The sequence below is a fragment of the Rana temporaria genome, chromosome 1 (assembly GCF_905171775.1).
Source record: "Rana temporaria chromosome 1, aRanTem1.1, whole genome shotgun sequence".
NCBI classification, from domain to species: Eukaryota; Metazoa; Chordata; class Amphibia; order Anura; family Ranidae; genus Rana; species Rana temporaria.
This window is the reverse complement of record NC_053489.1, coordinates 362,019,772-362,038,622: the sequence shown is the minus strand read 5'-3', so window position 1 is coordinate 362,038,622 and position 18,851 is coordinate 362,019,772. Positions and strand designations below refer to the sequence as shown.

Genomic DNA, 18,851 nt, shown 5'->3' with positions numbered 1-18,851 from the left:
AACCGATGGCGCCCACACACGATCGGTTTTGACCGATAAAAAAGGGTCCATCAGACCATTCTCATCGGTTTAACCGATCGTGTGTACGCGGCATTAGTGTATGGCCAGCATAAGGGTAGATGCTGGCAAAAGCATTAAGAGTGACATCACTGTATTGGCTGGAGGGGGAATAGAGAAAAAAAAATGGGAATGGGGTCCCCTTCTCCCATGGCTCTGGAATGGCGCAAAAATGTTACTCAGCAATCCAGTTTGGAATGCAGATGAGAGTTGGAATACAGTTACAGGATTTTTTTTTTTTAAATAAAAGCACCGTTTTACTAAACGTTTTAGAACATTTTTGCTACCTTCTTGCAGAATATGTTGTAGTGTATGCAGAAAGGAAAAAAATATATTCCTACAGAAAACGTGCAGTGACCTGTTAAAATGATTGTAAAGGTTTAACCTGTTGCCGACCAGCCGCCGTCATTATACAGCGGCAGGTGGGCATGGCTGTGCAAATCGCCAATGTTTTTGCATAGAGCAGCTCTGATCCTCCCCTTATGGGGTCCCCTTCTCCCCTCCCCACGGAGTGCCCCCATAGCAAGCCCCTTGCTATGGAAGCACTTGTGCATGCTTGCTCCCAAGCCCTGCTCTGTGTGTCCATAAAGCCTCGTACACACGATCAGTCCATCCGATGAGAACGGTCTGAAGGACCGTTGTCATAGGTTAACCTATGAAGCTGACTGATGGTCCGTCATGCCTACACACCATCAGTTAAAAAACCGATTGTGTCAGAACGCGGTGACGTAAAACACAACGACGAAAAAAACGAAGTTCAATGCTTCCAAGCATGCGTCGACTTGATTCTGAGCATGCGTGGATTTTTAACTGATGGACATGCCTACTAACGATTTTTATCCCATCGGTTAATTTTAAAGCAAGTTGGCTTTTTTTTTACCTAAGGTTAAATAACCTATGGGGCCCACACACGATCGGTTTGGACCGATGAAAACGGTCCATCAGACCGTTGTCCTCTGGTTAACCTATCGTGTGTACGAGGCCTAAGACTACTGCTGTGTCTAAGCCAATGAGGCGGGATAGAGCCTCTGATCTCGTGCACATTGCTGGATCAAGATTGGGCTCAGGTAAGTACAATGGGGGGGGGGGGTGGTTGCTGGGGAGCTGAATACAGAAAGGTTTTTACCTTAATGCATTGAATGCATGAAATAATAATTACTTTACTATATTTCAGGCATAGTTCTCCAAAAGTGTAGTTTCCTTATTCACACAATGTGTGTATTGGCACCTGATACTCAAATTGCAGGCTACAATGTTAGTGTTGAATTATGAGACAATTATGAAAGAATTAGAAAAGAATTAGAACATATGAAGGCTTACTTTAAAAAATAAATAAAAATGATGCCCGTGTCAGTGGATATCGTTATTCAGAAATCTTCAAATCTTAAGAATATATTTGCGGACTGCCGATGAGTGCTCATGGGAATGCGGAGAAATCTTCAAATCTTAATTTGTTAAACAGTGCCTTTTTATTTAATGCTATTGAAAATGTATAAATATGTTCAGTGCCAAGAATATGTCTAGCAACGGTGTCAACGGTTTCCATTATTAGCCAAGACTTTCTGATTACAAATATTGGGTGATCAATATCTATATTGGATCTATGTAAAGGTGCTTAGTTCTTTTTTTTTACAGTGGTTTCCTATACTAGGGGCATTAATCCATCATTATCTTCTAATGATCTCAAATCTAGATGTAGAGGGCAGAGAAATGGTTAAGTAACATTCATGAACTATCATAATGAAGGTGTTCTTGCTCCAGTGGCTTGGAACCCGCAGGAGAGGGGCTGATGGGTGTGTTTGGGAGGGGGGTGATGAGATAGCATACGGATAAGCTTACACATATTGGAACATCCTCAGGTCACATTACCATGGCGTGACCTACAGGATAAGTGAAGAGCATCCTTGACAAGAAACCCCTGTTCATCAACAATTGCATCTGATTAATGAGCAAAAACAATTTGCTATTTTTAATACATTCTCTATAACCCATAAACGTCACCTCTGTATGGTCTTTTAAGTTTTTATTCTTTTACAAGAGCTTTTAAAAGGAAAAAAACGAGGATAAATAACATAGACGAATAACTGACATTGGATAAAATGGGAGAACACACAGAAAGAAAAACACCAATGATTGCAGCTAAAGAAACAGGTAGGTGAGCATGTGTTGCTTGATATTACTATGTTCTATGTAACTTTTTTGTTTCTCTGCTCAAACATTTTTGGAACTTATCCAGTCATATAAAGCAAAGTTTAATGTACCATAGTAACACACAATTACCAAAGATCAGCTTTGATCAGTAAGTAGACTGATTTAGCTTGGTTTCGGATTGAGTACTGTAGTAAATATGTTTTGCACTAGAAAGAACCAGAAATATATAAATATCTAATTTGTCTTTCAAATCATATTAACTATTCTGTTTCCTCCTTCCTTATGTAACTCTTGCAACATCTTCTACAACAGGTCCCGGTCCAGGTCGTTACAACCTGCCGCCAACTGTAGGGTTTGTAGGTCATGATTATACAAAACATTCCAACCCAGCTTATTCTTTCCACGGACGGCCAAGCCATTCTGGTATGTATGATCTTTATGAAATCTCTGTTAAATTATTGTAGGTAAAAAAAATCATGTCACTAATTCATATCAATGTTTACATAGTTACTTCTTTATTTTTCCATTTATGTTCTTGAAGGTTATAACATCGATTTTAATGGTCTAGTGGTTAAAATTGTTGACTGGCAGTTCAAGTCTTGGCCTTGAGTCAACCATAGCTTTAATTTGCATAAAGTATATACAGTAGATTGTTGTGTTTGCATGGATTTTTACAAAGTGCTTCCCTTCTAACATAATATTGGGGTAGTTTAGATTTTTTTTTTTAACAGGTAAGGCCCTTTTCACACTACAAAATAAATCCGTTTTAATAATCCGTATTAAAATCCGTCAGATAATGTTAAAAAACGGAAGTTATACGTCCTTTATAAAATATCATTAAAGTCTATGGGATTTTTTTATGTTCCGTAAAGATCCGTAATAGTCCGTTATAACGTACGGACGTTAGTTATAACGGAATATGTGACGGGTCTTGCACTATTTTTTGTACATTTTTTGTCCGTTGCAAGTAACGGATATATTAACGTCCGTTATATTTTAACATTGAAGTCTATGGCGCACGGACGTTAGTAAATGTCTCCGTAAATGGCCGTTATGTTAACGGACGTTAATTTTACTGAGCATGCTCAGTAAAGACTTCTGGAGCTGGACTTCAAGAAAGGGTGAAATGGTTTTTATTAACGGACGTTAGAAAGGAATGATATAACGGATGTATACGGATATATACGGATAAACATTATCCGTTTTCAATAAAGGAAGAATGGTAAAATATTTATCCGTATGTATCCGTTATTAAATTCGTTAATAAACGTCCGTTAATAGGTGTAATACGGATATTATAAAACGGACATACAATCCATAGTGTGAAAGAAGTCTAATAATATGCATAAATGTTTGACTTTAGGAATATTAGATTGTAAGCTCCATTGACTCTGTCGGGGCACTGTAAAAATATCTATAATTAGTACTCTTTTTTTTATTTATTTCCTACTTACATGCTTCCAATGTTTTTCTGTATATTGCTTCCTTGCTTTCCAATAGCTCATGTAAATGATTCCAGCCCGGGACCTCGCTATTATGTGGAGCCATGCTTGACACGCTTTGGTAGAAGTGCTGGACCTGCTTACTCCATTCAGGCTCGAGGAAAATCAGCTGGTAGGTCAAAACAACACTAAACACTCAGTCTGTAACATAAAAGCTTTTTTTTAAACATACAACAATATTCTGAGTTCATGGGTGTAACTAGAATTTAAAGGGCCTATAGAAAACTCCATCCAGCAGAAAAAAATGCTAAAACACCCTTATTATCAGTCATGTAACAAAGGCCTTACCTACATAATGCAAGTACTATTTTCCATCATACACCACAACAACAACAACACAAAATAGATAATACATAAAATACAAACTGGCATATGTTCTTTGTATTTCTGCCCTAATCTCAGGGTTCTATCTTGGTACACAACAATAGCCTAAAATGTGCTTTTGGCCCTAGTGACCATTGGGGGGGTGCCCCCCTACAAAGGTGTTAAACGTGAAGAAACGCTTCCTTACAGTGGTGATCAGTTGGAGTGAGAATGATTCTTATTGGTGGTCAGCAAAAGGAAGAGTATGCCTCATGTTCATAGTCAGTGGGAGAGAGAATGTCTTCTCATACATTGCTGGTCAGTACTAGAATGAAGACTCAGCAATAACATATTTTACTCTGCCCAAAATCGTTAGACACTATTAGTCAGGGCTGGTGCTACCACTAGGCAAGCTAGGCAGTCGCCTAGGGTGCACTGCTGCCTAGGGCACCCGGTCACTGATGTTCCTACTCTCTGCAGCAAGCAACTAAGTCTAAGGCCCCATACACACGAGAGAATTTATCCGCGGATACGGTCCAGCGGACCGTTTCCACGGATAAATCCTCTCAAAGATTTCCGCAGATTTCTATGGGATGGAGTGTACACACCATCGCATTGAAATCCGCGCGGAAATCCTCTGGCGATGACGTGTCGCGCCGTCGCCGCGATTATGACGCGGCGACGGGCGCGACGCTGTCATATAAGGAATTCCACGCATGCGTCAAATCAATTACGACGCGTGCGGGGAATCCCTTTGGACGGATGGATCCGGTGAGTCTGTACAGACGAGCGGATCCATCTGTTGGGATGGATTCCAGCAGATGGATTTGTTCTGCATGTCAGCAAATATCCGATCTGCTGGAATCCATCCCAGAGGAGATTTCTCCGCGGAAACAGATCCGCTGGCGTGTACACACCATAGGATCTATCCTCAGAAACCCATTTGCTGGGATTTATCTGCGGATGGATTCTATCGTGTGTATGGGGCCTTAGAATCAGCAGTCAGCCGCTGCTCCATTCGCACATAGTGTCAGAGGCAGAGCAGCGGCAGAGAAGTGTGTCTGTGTTCCGACTCCCGAATGAATGGAAGCAAGCAAACATTCATTGATGGGTACTGGTAGGCTGCATTTGATTGGCGCTGGTGGGCTGCATTTGATGGGCCCTCTGTTTAAAGGATAAGTTCACATTTTACAAAAAAATTATAAATGCACATCCTTTTGCAGGTAAAAAAATAAAGGATTTTTTTTTTCTTTAAAATAACAAACATGTTATACTTACCTCCACTGTGCAGTTCGTTTTGCACAGAGTGGCCCCGATCCACATCTTCTGGGGTCCCTCTGCGGCTGTCTCTGGTCCTCCCCGCAATTACTCACCACAGTCATGCGAGAGCTGGCATGGTGGTCAGTAATTGCGGGCGCACTCCCGTGATACAGCGTGCGGCCATAGCCGCTCACTGTATCACTCGGCCCCACCCCTCGGCGCACCGCGTCACTGGATGTGATTGACAGCAGCGCCAGCTAATGGCTGCGCTGCTCTCAATTAATCCGCTCTAGCCAATCAGCGGCCAGGCTGAGCGGGGAAGAGGATCTCGGGACCGCACAGGACTTTCAAGGGGTCAGGTAAGTATAACGAGGGCTCAGGGGGGGGGGCAGCATCCGATGTTTTTTCACCTTAATGCATAGATTGCATTAAGGTGAAATTTTTTTTTTCTTTACAACTCCTTTAAGGATTATCAGTTGAAATCACTACTAGGACTTATTCAGAATGAGGTCTGGTCAGCTCAAGATGGTAGGACAGGAGTACCATAGCTCCCAACTGTCCCTGATTTCAAAGAACTGTCCCTGATTTGGAGCAATGTCCCTCTGTCCCACATTCCTCCTCATTTGTCCCTCATTTTGATCTAAACTATAGAGTTGAAAATAAAATGCACTTTTTATCTATCAAAAGGTGTTTTCCATCCCTAAATCTTTCATCTGATTTCTAAATTGCTGCATTTTAAAATTCCAAAAGACAATATAAAGGAATAGTAGTGGTAAAAAAAAGCACTTGTGGGTTTAACCAATCTTGTTTTGTTGTACAATTCTTCCTTAAGGGTGCGTGGCAAGGGGTGTGTCCTATGCCTGCATACTTTTGCTGAAAGGTGTCCCTCATTCCAATTTCAAAAAGTTGGGAGGTATGGAGTACTAATGCTGTGACAGGAAAGTGATGTGCAGGAGGAGAAGTGTCCTGGAGGTAAAAGTCTGCAGGGAGAGTGCATAGGTGGGAAATGTTCTGAAGTGAAGCTGTCAAGATTAGAGTCCGCCATTTTTGTCCTAACTAGCCGCTATAACATTGCAAATACTAATTCATCCTATGGGCATCCCATCCCTTCCCCAACCAAGTTCAAACCCCCCCCCCCCCCCCAAATAAAACGACAAAACAAAGCATGAAGCCTCGTATACACGACCGGTTTTCTTGTTGGGAAAACTGCCATGAGAGCTTTTGGCCGGGAATCCCGACCATGTGTATGCTTCATCGCAGTTTTCCCGACAGGAAATCAAATGAGGAACAGGGGGGCGTGTTTTATGTAAACTAATCATGACCCCACGTAAATTACGCTTTTTTCGAACGGCGTATGCGCGCGCATGCTCAGTTTCACGTTGAATTTTCAAATTAAATTACGCCCGCTCAATGCGTAGTCGACGTGAACGTAACTTACGTCCAGCCCCATTCACGGACGACTTACGCAAACGACGTAAAATACGACGCTGTTCGTACGTTTCCGACGTCCATACCTAACATGACTTACCCCTGCTTTATGAGGGGTAACTTTAAGCCGGCGTATGTCTTACGTAAACGACGTATCTTGATACGCTGGGCGCACGTACGTTCGTGAATCGGCGTATCTGCTAATTAGCATATTCAACGCGGAAATATACGGAAGCGCCACCTAGCGGCCAGCGTAAATATGCACCCTAAGATACGACGGCGTAGGAGACTTACGCCGCTCGTATCTAGGCAACTGTGAGGCGTATCTGATTCTATGAATCAGGCGCCGAGTTGCGACGGGCCGCACTCAGAGTTACGACGGCGTATCTGGAGATACGCCGGCGTAACTCCTTTGAGAATCCGGGCCAAGGTGTATTCCAGATTAACAGCCTGCTGGTAAAAACATTTGCCAGAATACTGGAGAGGAGAGCCCCTCTGTTATTAAACCTATTATACAGGAGGAAAAATATGGATTTCATCCTGACTATGGAATGGTGGACCAGCTCTTTTCAATTTACAGCTATGTGAGGGAGCATGGACATTTGGTAAATTAGTCTAAAAGTGCCTCGTGGAATTGCAAAACACATATACCATAACCTTATACCCAGATATATTTTCGATGTGCTGCATAAGTATGGATAAACAAGCCCACTTTTTTTTACATTTTTTGGACTCTGCATTTATTCAGTGTTGTCTTTACATACTTTACATCAAGACAAAACTGTTGAGGGTTAGGCTAAGGCCTTGTACACACGGTCGTTCCAAATCGATGAGAATGGTCCGACGGGCCATTTCCATCGGTTCACCGCTGAAGTGGCCTGATGGTCTGATGTGCGTACACACCATTGTTCCAAAAAAACGATCGGGTCAGAACGCGGTGATGTAAAACACACGACGTGCTGAAAAAAACGAAGTTCAATGCTTCCAAGCATGCGTCGACTTGAGTCTGAGCATGCGCGGGTTTTGAACCGATCCTTTTCTGTACTAACCATCGGTTTGGACCGATCGGGCAGCGGGGGGCGGGAATCATTTAAATTAGGCGCGCTCCCGCGCCGAGCGTACAGCGCATGCTCCGTCGGGAAACTTTCCCGACGTGCATTGCGGCAAATGACGTCGCAAGGACGTCATTTGCTTCAAAGTGAACGTGAAGGGCGTCCAGCGCCATTCACGAAGCACTTACGCAAACGCCGTGAAATTCAAATTTCACGGCGCGGGAAGGCCGGCTATACTTTAGCATTGGCTGCCCCTGCTATTAGAAAGGGCAGCCTTGCGCTAAAGTTGCCGTACGGAAACTCCGTACCTGGCTTGCGCGGGGCCCGCGCAAGTTTGTGAATCAGTTGGTAGTATGCAATTTGCATACTACACGCTGATCACAATGGGAGCGCCCCCTAGCGGCAAGCACAAGAATGCAGCCTAAAATCTGCGAGGCATAAGAGCCTTATGCCGCCCAGATTTTAGGCTGCAGTCGGTGTAACGAGGTTCCTGAATCAGGAGCACTCGTTACACCGGAGCAAGTAAGCAATTGCGCCGTGTAACTTATGGTTACACGGGCGCAATTGCTTCTTGAATCTGGGCCACTGTCTTCTCCCGGCAGGGACAGCTTCCGCCAGCCCTCTGCCGGGAGAAGACAATGGTCCAACAGGAGGGATCCCTGCATCAAAACTGTCTGTATTGATGGGGGAATCAAGCTAATTTCTTTCCTGCAACCCGTGTATGGCCAGGTGAAGGTGTAGCTGAAGCTGAATCTTGTCTCTACTACTTTTCCTTATATTCATAGATAGGATATGAAGATGCAGAGACTGATGAATGGTGTTAAGAAAGAGAAGGATGGGAATGACAACTCTGAAGATGTCATTTGCCTGGTCCCTCCTGCTGTTAACTCTTTAAAGTGCAACATTGCAAAAATGAAGAGCAACACCTTTAAATCTGAAACCAAAGTACTTTCTTAGGAAGGGCTTACTGAATAAATGCACTTTCAGACAAATTGCACTTATTGTTTTTGACCCTTTGTCCAGATCGTAACGATCCCACCCTCTCCCTCTCAAGATGGTTGCAGCCTCAGTTGTTTGTTTTACATCCAGCGGTGAAAGGCCCCCTCTCCTGGCCAAGCCGGGAGATGGAAGTAAAAGAGATGCCATTTTCCAGAACAGAGAGCTATATATTCAATGTGAATGAACTCATGCATGCATATGAGTTGCACCCAGAAAGTTAAGATTCTACCCTTCTCAGCTTTAGGGATTCTTACAGAAAAAGGTGCAGAGCAAAATATAACCACACACTAAACAAAACAATTAAAACCAGAAGCCTAAAATTGACAGTCCAGCACAGAAATCAACATTTCTAGCCAGATTCAGATACAACAGTGTATCTGTCGGCGGGCGTAACGTATCTCAGATACGTTACGCCGCCGTAAATTAGGGCGCAAGCTTCGTAATCAGAAAGAACTTGCGCCCTAAGTTAAGGCGGCGTAACGTATGTGGTCCGGCGTAAGCCCGCGGAATTCAAATGTGGATGATGTGGGCGTGCTTTATTTAAATTAATTGTGACCCCACGTATTTGACGTTTTTTACGAACGGCGCATGCGCCGTTCATGAAAGGATCCCAGTGCGCATGCGTCGGATAGAATACCTAAGATACGTCGAACACTGCCTACGACGTGAACGTAACTTACGCACAGCCCTATTCGCGTATGACTTACGCAAACGACGTAAAAAGATAGGCTTGTTCCGACGTCCATACCTTGCATGGGCTGCGCCACCTAGGGAGCAGCTTTATCTTTACGCTGGCGTATCTCTTACGTAAACGGCGTAACTAATTGCGACGGGCGCACGTAATTTCGTGAATCGGCGTATCTTGCTCATTTGCATATTCGACGCGGAAAACAACGGAAGCGCCACCTAGCGGCCAGCGTAAATATGCACCCTAACATACGACGGCGTAGGAGACTTACGCCGCTCGTATCTTAGCCTAATTTAAACGTATCTGGTTTCCAGAATACGCTTAAATTTACGACGGCGTAGATTCAGAGTTACAACGGCGTATCTACTGATACGCCGCCGTAACTCTCTCTGAATCTAGCTATTCCTCTTTTATTGAAATACTTACATGTCTGGCACTAGTTAAGTCAATTCTTCCTAGGCTGCCAAGAAATGCTTATAAAGCTTTTTTTTAAAAAAGCTTTGTAAAGGCTATATGAAGCACCATTAATGCTTGTCAAACAGTGGTTAACACTGAGAATTAATTGACAGGGTTTTTATTGTTACAGCCCAAAAAAATAAAACATAAGACCCCTTTCACACTGGGGCTGTTTTTCAGGCGCTTTAGCGTTAAAAAAGCCCCTGTAAAGCACTTGAAAGAAGCTGCATCTGCAATCCCAATGTGAAAGCCTGAGTGCTTTCACACTAAAGCACCTGAAAAACGGCCCATTGTGAAAGGGGTCTTAGCGTTAAAAAAAGCGACTGTAAAGCGCCTGAAAGAAGCCTCATCTGCAATCCCAATGTGAAAGCCTGAGTGCTTTCACACTGAGGTGCTATGCTGGCAGGGCGTCAAAAAAAGTCCTGCAAGCAACTTCTTTTGCAGCGCTTTAGGAGCAGTGAATACACCGCTGCTAAAGCCCCCTTCCGATTAAGGTGCTTTTATTAACGCTAAAGCGCCTGAAAAACGCCCCAGTGTGAAAGAGGTCTTAGCGGATCTTTACCAGTGTTTTTCGGGCGCTGGCAGTGTGAAAAGGCTCTGACAACACTCAGGCTTTCACATTGGGATTGCAGATGAGGCTTCTTTCAGGAGCTTTACATACACTTTTTTTTAAAGGGGTTGTAAAGGAATTTTCCTGCAGACATTCCTCTTTTCACTTCCTCATTGTTCAGAAGTTGCTCTATTTCTTCTCTGTTCTGTTCACTTCCTGCTTGTCTGATTTTACTGACCACAGTGAAGGGAGGCTTTACTGCGGTGGTCAGTAACGTGCTCTCCCCCTCCTGGGAACTACATCTGTGTGGCAGGACGCTCTCTACGTGTTAGAGACTTCAAGGAGATGTGAATTACTGGGCGTGCCGCAATGCGTACTGGGAAATGTAGTTCTTACATGAACGAGCGATGAAAACCAGGAAGTGATTGAGAGAACAGAAACTAGAATGCGGAGGTGATATAGATGAAGGAATTGAATACACGATTCTGTCTGTCTACCTTGCAGACATTGGGCCGGATTCAGAAAGAGATACGACGGCGTATCTCCTGATACGCCGTCGTATCTCTGAGTCCGGCCGGTCGTATCTATGCGACTGATTCAGAGAATCAGTTACGCATAGATCTCCCTAAGATCCGCCAGGTGTAAGTGTCTTACACCGTCGGATCTTAGGCTGCAATTCCAGGCTGGCCGCTAGGTGGCGCTTCCGTATGTTTTACGCGAGGAATATGCAAATTAGGATTTACACCGATTCAGAAACGAACGACCGCCCGGCGCTTTTTTTTAACGTTGTTTGTGTTCGGGTTTTTCCGGCGTATAGTTACCCCTGCTATATGAGGGGTAGCTAATGTTAAGTATGGCCGTCGTTCCCGCGCCAAGTTTTGAATTTTTTACGTTGTTTGCGTAAGTCGTTCGCGAATACAGCTGGACGTAATTTACGTTCATGTCAAAACCAATGACGTCCTTGCGACGTCATTTAGAGCAATGCACACTGGGATATTTTACGGACGGCGCGTGCGCCGTTCAACTAAAACGTAAAAAACGCGGGGTCAACACAAATTTATATAAAACACGCCCCCTACATCCCCATTTGAATTACGCGGCCTTACGCCGCAACACATACGTTACGCCACCGTAACTAAGGGTGCAAGTTCTTTCTGAATAAAGAACTCGCGCCCAAAGTTAGAGCGGTGTAACGTATCGGAGATACGTTACGTGGGCCGGACAGATACGCTCAGGTATCTGAATCCGGCCCATTCATTTTAGGCCAAAAATGTTTTTCCTTTACAACTCCTTTAATACCAAAGCGCCTGAAAAACACCCCAGTGTGAAAGGGGTCTAAGCAAAGCTTTGAAGATTTTTCGATTTTTTATTTTTTTAACCATCTCACAAATTTGTTATTTGGTTTTGTTAGCTTTTTTTATGTTTTATTCATGATGGGAGAGTTGATCCAAACACAAGACTATTGTAAACAAAGTCTGATTATTTTATATCACACAAAATTAAGTCAACAAGTGGACAAGTACACAATAAATGCATTTGAATTCCTAAACATTTTAAACACTGCTGCGCTTATTCTGAAGATAAGGCCTATATTTTACCAATATGTTTACCAGCTTTGTGGACTTTTATGTATTATGTCCACTAGATGGAGACAAAATACTGCAGTACTGCTGCAACTACGGTATTTTAAAGAGAAAGGACAGTGAACATTTATTTTGAGTTATTTTTGCAAGGTTTATCTTAACCACTTGAGTACCAGCCTGTACCGTATAACTATTTTGTTACCAGGTAATTTTTATGTTTTTAGTGCTTTGATATTTTGCCCAAATACATTTTTGAGACACTTAGATCATCACTGTACATTGTGTCTGTGAAACAAGCCATCCAATGACAGCTTGGTTCACAGCCATTAATGAGTGCACCTTGAGGGCTATTTCCAAATTAAACATTTTTAAACAGCACTCCAAAAAAAGCTATCCTCCTACCCACCATGTTTTATTTTTTTTGCAGTACAGTGTTAACGAGAAGGTTAACCACATAAAGGGTCACTAAAGGAATTTTTTTTTAGCTTAATAGCTTCCTTTACCTTACTGCAGTCCTGGTTTCATGTCCTCATTGTTCGTTTTTGCTTTGATGTTGCTGTAATTTTTTTTATGTACTCGCCGATACCGAATACCGATACTTTTTTTAAATGTGTCCCCAAATGCAGCCATGTCCCCCCACATATGCAGCCATGTCCCCCCACATATGCAGCCATGTCCCCCCCATATGCAGCCATGTCCCCCACATATTCCAGCCATGTCCCCCACATAATGCAGCCATGTCCCCCACATAATGCAGCCATGTCCCCCACATATTCCAGCCATGTCCCCCACATAATGCAGCCATGTCCCCCACATATTCCAGCCATGTCCCCCACATATTCCAGCCATGTCCCCCACATATTCCAGCCATGTCCCCCACATATTCCAGCCATGTTCCCCACATATTCCAGCCATGTCCCCCACATATTCCAGCCATGTCCCCCACATAATGCAGCCATGTCCCCCACATATTCCAGCCATGTCCCCCACATAATGCAGCCATGTCCCCCACATAATGCAGCCATGTCCCCCACATAATGCAGCCATGTCCCCCACATAATGCAGCCATGTCCAACATACCTTGATGATGCCGCACGTGCCGCCGTTAATCAGCGTGCGGGGAACATTACAGCTTTCGTTTGAATAGCTGTATCCCCGCCGCGTATAGACACTCCCCCTTGCGCGGGATTGGACAGATCATCCTCCAATACTGCGCAAGGGGGAGTGTCTATACGCGACGGGGATACAGCTATTCAAACGAAAGCTGTAATGTTCCCTGCGCGCTGATTAACGTCGGCGGCGGCTTTGCGGCGACGGGTTTGCGTCGGCGGCGGGGGGGAACAAGTATTCTATTTCAGTACGAGTACTCCCGCAAATACTCGGTATCGGTCCCGATACCGATACTGGTATCGGTATCGGGACAACCCTAAAACAAAGCATGTACGAACATGAAAAAAAAAGTACAGCATAGAAAAAAAAATGAGAGAGTTACTTTTTAAGCTGGGACCAGCAATGGACTTAAGCCACCTTCTTGTCTGTCAGGTCCTAGCATAGGCCTATTCCCACTCTTAGGGACTAAAGGAGCAGGTACCAGGACCCATATAACAGCATACCCTTTGAAGGGCAAGCCTGGGAGGCTAGAGGACTCTTCTAGAAGGGTTCCCCAAATATCTATAACCTTCCTAGGCCTACATAAATGGCAATGAACCTTGTAGCAATTGGCCAGTGTAAAATAAACTCATTATAACTCATTAATCTGTTTCTTCTTGCCCTATCTGCTGGAGAACCCTTCCCACAACAGGTGTAGACAAACAATAAAGGGTTCATGGGAAACCCAACATACCCAGAATAGGTACACAGATTAAAGTTTAGGCTGGTTACAACCTAGCTATGTCTTTTTTTCTTCTAAAGTAAATCTGAAAATATGTCAGCTGCCAGGCTGTTATACTGATCCAAAGGTTTTAACAGTTTTAGAGTCACTTTAGCATATCTCCCAACTTTTTGAGATGGGAACGAGGGACACCTAGTAGCAAAAGTATGTAGGCATAGGACACACCTCCTGCCACGCCTCTTTAAGGGAGTACTACACAAAAAAAAATATTAGTTAAACCCAAAAGTACTACTACTCCTTTATACTGGCTTTTGAAATTTACAAATGCAGCAATTTAGAAATGATATGAAATATTTAGCACTGGGAAACATTTTTGAAAGGTAAAGAGTGTATTTTATATACAACTATATGGATCAGACCAAAATGAGGAGGAAAGAGGGACAGAGGGACTTTGTTCCAAATCGGGGACAGTCCCTCGAAATCAGGGACAGTTGGGAGCTAAGCTTTAGTGTTACAGCTTTTAGAAACTTATAGGCAAATCAAGCCTCGTACACACGACCGGTTTTCCCCATGAGAGCTTTTGGCCGGGAAAACCGGCCGTGTGTATGCTCCATCGCAGTTTTCCCGACAGGAAAACATACCGGGAAAAAAAAAGAGAACCAACTCTTTTTTCCCACCGGGATTCCCTGCGGTTTTTAACCTGGCAGTTTTCCTATGGGAAACACTGCGATGGAGCATACACACAGCCGGGATTCCCGACCAAAGCTCTCATGGCAGTTTTCCTGTTGGGAAACCCGGTCGTGTGTAGGGGGAAAAAGTTACCGCGCAGGCTTCGGTTTTCCCCTTAGGTGTGTACGAGGCTTCAGAAGTTTTGGGTTTACTCTAAATTTTCTGCCTGTGTGCTTGTTTTCAGGGCAGTGATTATAGCTGGCCATAAATTGACAGAATTTTGATCTATATATGTGCACTGTGGTTGTTACAGAATTTGATCTACCAACCGAAATCCGTACAATAACCCTGTCGGGTGTTCCCTGCTCAAACAAAAACCTCAGGCTATAGCCTGCAATGCTGATCAGTGTATTTTGATGGCGGGGATGCTTCCCTGCTGTCAGAATACAATATGTCCGTGTGGAGGATTCCTCCATCCACCTAGAATGTGTGGATGGTGGAATCAGGCCAATTTTTTTTTAATTTAACCTGCTAATAGGATGAAAACAACTGACATATGTACAGGCTGCTTTAGAAAGCACCAATGTAGGAGACAGCCAGGCCACTGGCATTTTCAGGAGATGGACACAAAGAGCAGCCCACATATTTCACTTGGCACAGGGTTACCTATTTTGTTAACAATAAATAGTCCTCCGGCTGAGCAGGCCTTTAGATAGCACTGGTATCTACTGTATGTATGGTTTTGGACATGTTGCAGACAGTGAATACTTTACAAATGGATAGATTGGAATGTTACAGTTTTAAATACACAAACCTGAAATAGAATACATTAGACTGCTAAGAAATATGACTATGAGATGTCTGTATGACTCATTCACTAAAATCACTGCTTTATTTTTCACAGATAATAAGGAAGCTGTACCTGGTCCTGGAGTTTACAGGCCTGAGAAATGTATCATTCCAACCCATCGCAAACCCCCCTCATACTCCATGGGCTCCAGAACCCGTTACAGAACAGTTGATCAGGTTCCAGCACCTAATACATATTCTCTGCCTCCAGTTCTGGGTCCAAGAGTTTCAGGGAAAGCTTCTGCCCCAGCTTTTACTGTGTCTGGCCGGACACGTCACGGAGGGCATTCTGAAGATTTGGCTTTTACCCCAGGCCCAGCTCACTATCATCAAATAGATAACAATACCTTTATGAAGAAAGGTCCAGCTTATTCCATGCTTGGACGACATCAAGTTTCAAAAACACCATTTACTACCCCAGGTCCTGGAGCCTATAGTCCTGAAAAGGGCGCAAACAACAAAAAACGAGCACCTGTGTTCTCAATGGGTGTTAGGCACTCTGAGTATACCACACCTCTCATCATAGAAGTGTCTAACTGATCCTTCCCCATTCAATAACTACTTTGAAACAGAGAATTTTCTTAAATTTGTCCAAAGCTAACTGCACAATAAAAAAGATGAATATAGTAAACACAATCTGGTTAATTGCTATGTGTTATGGCATGTAGAAAATAGAATGTACATTTTTTTTATGTATTTATTGTGGTATTAACCCCAGACCAAAGATGTAATACATTGCAGCTTACCAATCATCAGATGTGGTGACTGTATTTGTTTTCTTTTTTTAAGCTTTTTTTCCCCTCAGGTTTTCACCTGGTTATTTGGCCAGTAGCACACCTCCTGTATTAGAATGCCTCTACTCTGGATCAGGGCTGGACTGGGACAGAAATTTGGCCCTGGACTTCATCCAGACTGGCCCACTCTGACAGGTCTCTCCCATGGCGGCCGGACAACTCCCGCACCCCCCTGGCCACCCAAGCCCCCTCTCCCCCTTCACTAGCCGTTCTATTTATTAGAGTAGAACGGCTGGTACTGGTACTCTTATAGGCAGTACCAGTGGGGAAGCTAGATATTATTTCACCCGGGGCAAAGAATCAGTTCGGTGCTCCCCTTATGGGACAAGATTAGGCAGAAGTGAGAAACTCCCAGGCCATAGCTGTTTAGTCAGCTGTCATGCTCCTCTGTCGTCCCCCCTGCTCCTCTGCTCCTCCCCCTGCTTCTTTGTTCCCCCCAGGTGAGTGCTGTGGGGAGGGAGAGGAGGTGAGCGCTGCGGCAAGGGAGAGACAGAGGAGCGGAGGCGGTCCCCTGTCACTGAAGCCGGCCCACTGAGCCATCGGCCCACCGGGAAACTCCCTGTAGTCCCAATGGCCAGTCCATCTCTGCTCTGGATGAAAGAGCAAGGTGGGGCACCTTTGGACAGCAGCATCACCAGTCTGGGGAGAGGGAAGTGTTAGATGGACTAGCAGATTTAGATAAACGAACAAAGAAAAGCTGAACTTCCTCTCACAGTGCTTTTACACAAGCTGTTACAGTAACTTTTTTTTCTGGATAAAGGGTTTACTTAAAAAAAAAAAAAAAAAAAAGCAAAAAAAAAAATCTGATCATTGCTGTCAGTGATAAATGGTTTTCTCAACACTTTGATACATTTGGAGGAGAGCTTGTTCTGTTGAAAAACCACACCAAGTGAAACTAAACCAAAGAAAGCCTAAAAAAGAAAACACATGGAGCCATCACATCTAAAAATTGGTAGGCTGCACTATAATGTTTGCTTTTGGGTTTAATACCACTGTAAATTTTCACATTATTCTGTAACTCATATAGCCCTGATTCACAACATGATGCAGCGTGCAAAACTAAAAGACCTGTTCACCTTTCCTGCTTATAATGTATGGCCCAGATTCACAGACACTTACGCCGACGTATCTTCTGATACGCCGCGTAAGTGCACTGATGCGCCATCGTATCTATGTGCCTGATGCTTGAAATAAGATACGCCTGAATTTTGGCTCTATCCGACCGACGTAAGTCTCCTACGCCGTCGTATCTTGGGCGCATATTTACGTTGGCCGCAAGGGGCGCTTCCATTGATTTACGTGTCGAATATGCAAATGACCGAGATCCGCCGATTCACGAACGTACTTGCGCCCGTCGCTGTAATCTACGCCGTTTACGTAAGGCGTACGTCCGGCGTAAAGTTAAACCACCATATAGGAGGCGCAGCCCATGCAAAGGTATGGACGTCGGAACAGCCGTCGCATTTTACGTCGTTTACGTATGTCGTACGTGAATGGGGCTGAGCGTAGGTTACGTTCACGTCGTAGGCATTGAGCCGTCGTATCTTAGGGAGTATATGCGACGTGATTCTGACGTTCGTTCGGCCCTTCATTTACATGGGGTCACGCTTAATTTTAATAGATCACGCCCACTACCTTCCTACTTTGAATTAGGCGGACTTACACCGGCCAATTTACGTTATGCTGGCGCAAGTTTGGGAGCGAGTGTTTTGTGAATACTGTTCTTGCCTCACTGATTTACGTCGGCGTAGCGCATATGAGATGTGCTACGCCGGTCTAAAGATGCGCCGCTCTACGTGGGCCTATGTCTTTATTTAGAAAACATGCTGGTTACTTTTTGATTGAACTGTTTCCGCTCTCTCCCTTATTATAAAAATTACAACAAAACCGGCCCTAGAAATGTTAAGTAAGGTCAATCTACAAACAAAGACAAAGCTTTTTATTTTTATACATACCTTGTTTTTCTTGATGGGAAGCTAGCAGACAGGTGCAGGGGGATGAAGATGACAGGGGGGTGGGGTGGTGGGAAGCTGGCAGATGGGTGCAGGAGGGATGAAGATGACAGGGATGGAGTGGTGGGAAACTGGAAGACGGGTGCAGGGCGATGAAGATGAAAGGGGATGGGGTGGTGGGAAGCTGGAAGATGGGTACAGGGCGATAAAGATGATAGAGGGTGGGGTGGTGGGAAGCTGGCAGATGGGTGCAGGGGATGAAGATGACAGGGATGGGGTGGTGGGAAGCTGGCAGACGGGTGCAGGGGGATGAAGCTGGCAGGGATGGGGTGGTGGAAAGCTAGCAGACGGATGCAGGGGGGATGAATATGACAGGGATGGGGTGTTTTTTTTACCTTTAACCACTTAAGACCCGGACCAATATGCAGGTAAAGGACTTCCACACAACAGCCCATTCCCTTTTTTATCCTCACAGAACCTCTTATATTGTGCATTCCCTCAGCACTACAAATGGACTCAGTCCTCACTACAGCTGATTTAAAGTGCATCCAAAAAGGATTAACAGCGCTTCACTTTTTCAACATTTTGTTAGGTTACAGCCTTATTCCAAAATGGATTAAATTCATTATTTTCCTCAAAATTCTACAAACAATACCCCATCATGACACAGTGAAAGAAGTTTATTTGAAATGTTTTCAAATTTATTAAAAATAAAAAACGAAAAAAG

General features: G+C 44.0%; 1 protein-coding gene across 1 annotated transcript; it reads left to right on the top strand.

The window, feature by feature from the left end:
• Positions 1-1,625: 1,625 nt before the first annotated feature.
• Positions 1,626-16,014, top strand: ODF3L2 (outer dense fiber of sperm tails 3 like 2). The gene is made up of 4 exons (XM_040335890.1): positions 1,626-2,208; positions 2,521-2,631; positions 3,709-3,822; positions 15,434-16,014. The coding sequence occupies exons 1-4, from the start codon at positions 2,157-2,159 to the stop codon at positions 15,916-15,918; spliced, it is 762 nt and encodes a 253-aa protein (XP_040191824.1). The 5' UTR covers positions 1,626-2,156; the 3' UTR covers positions 15,919-16,014.
• The last annotated feature ends 2,837 nt before the right edge of the window (positions 16,015-18,851 follow it).

Excerpts from the sequence above, each read along its gene's own strand:
- ODF3L2 (XM_040335890.1), top strand. The coding sequence starts at position 2,157 with ATGGGAGAACACACAGAAAGAAAAACACCAATGATTGCAGCTAAAGAA. Across the intron at positions 2,209-2,520 it reads GATTGCAGCTAAAGAAACAG|GTCCCGGTCCAGGTCGTTAC; the intron begins GTAGGTGAGCAT and ends CTTCTACAACAG. Across the intron at positions 3,823-15,433 it reads GGCTCGAGGAAAATCAGCTG|ATAATAAGGAAGCTGTACCT; the intron begins GTAGGTCAAAAC and ends TATTTTTCACAG.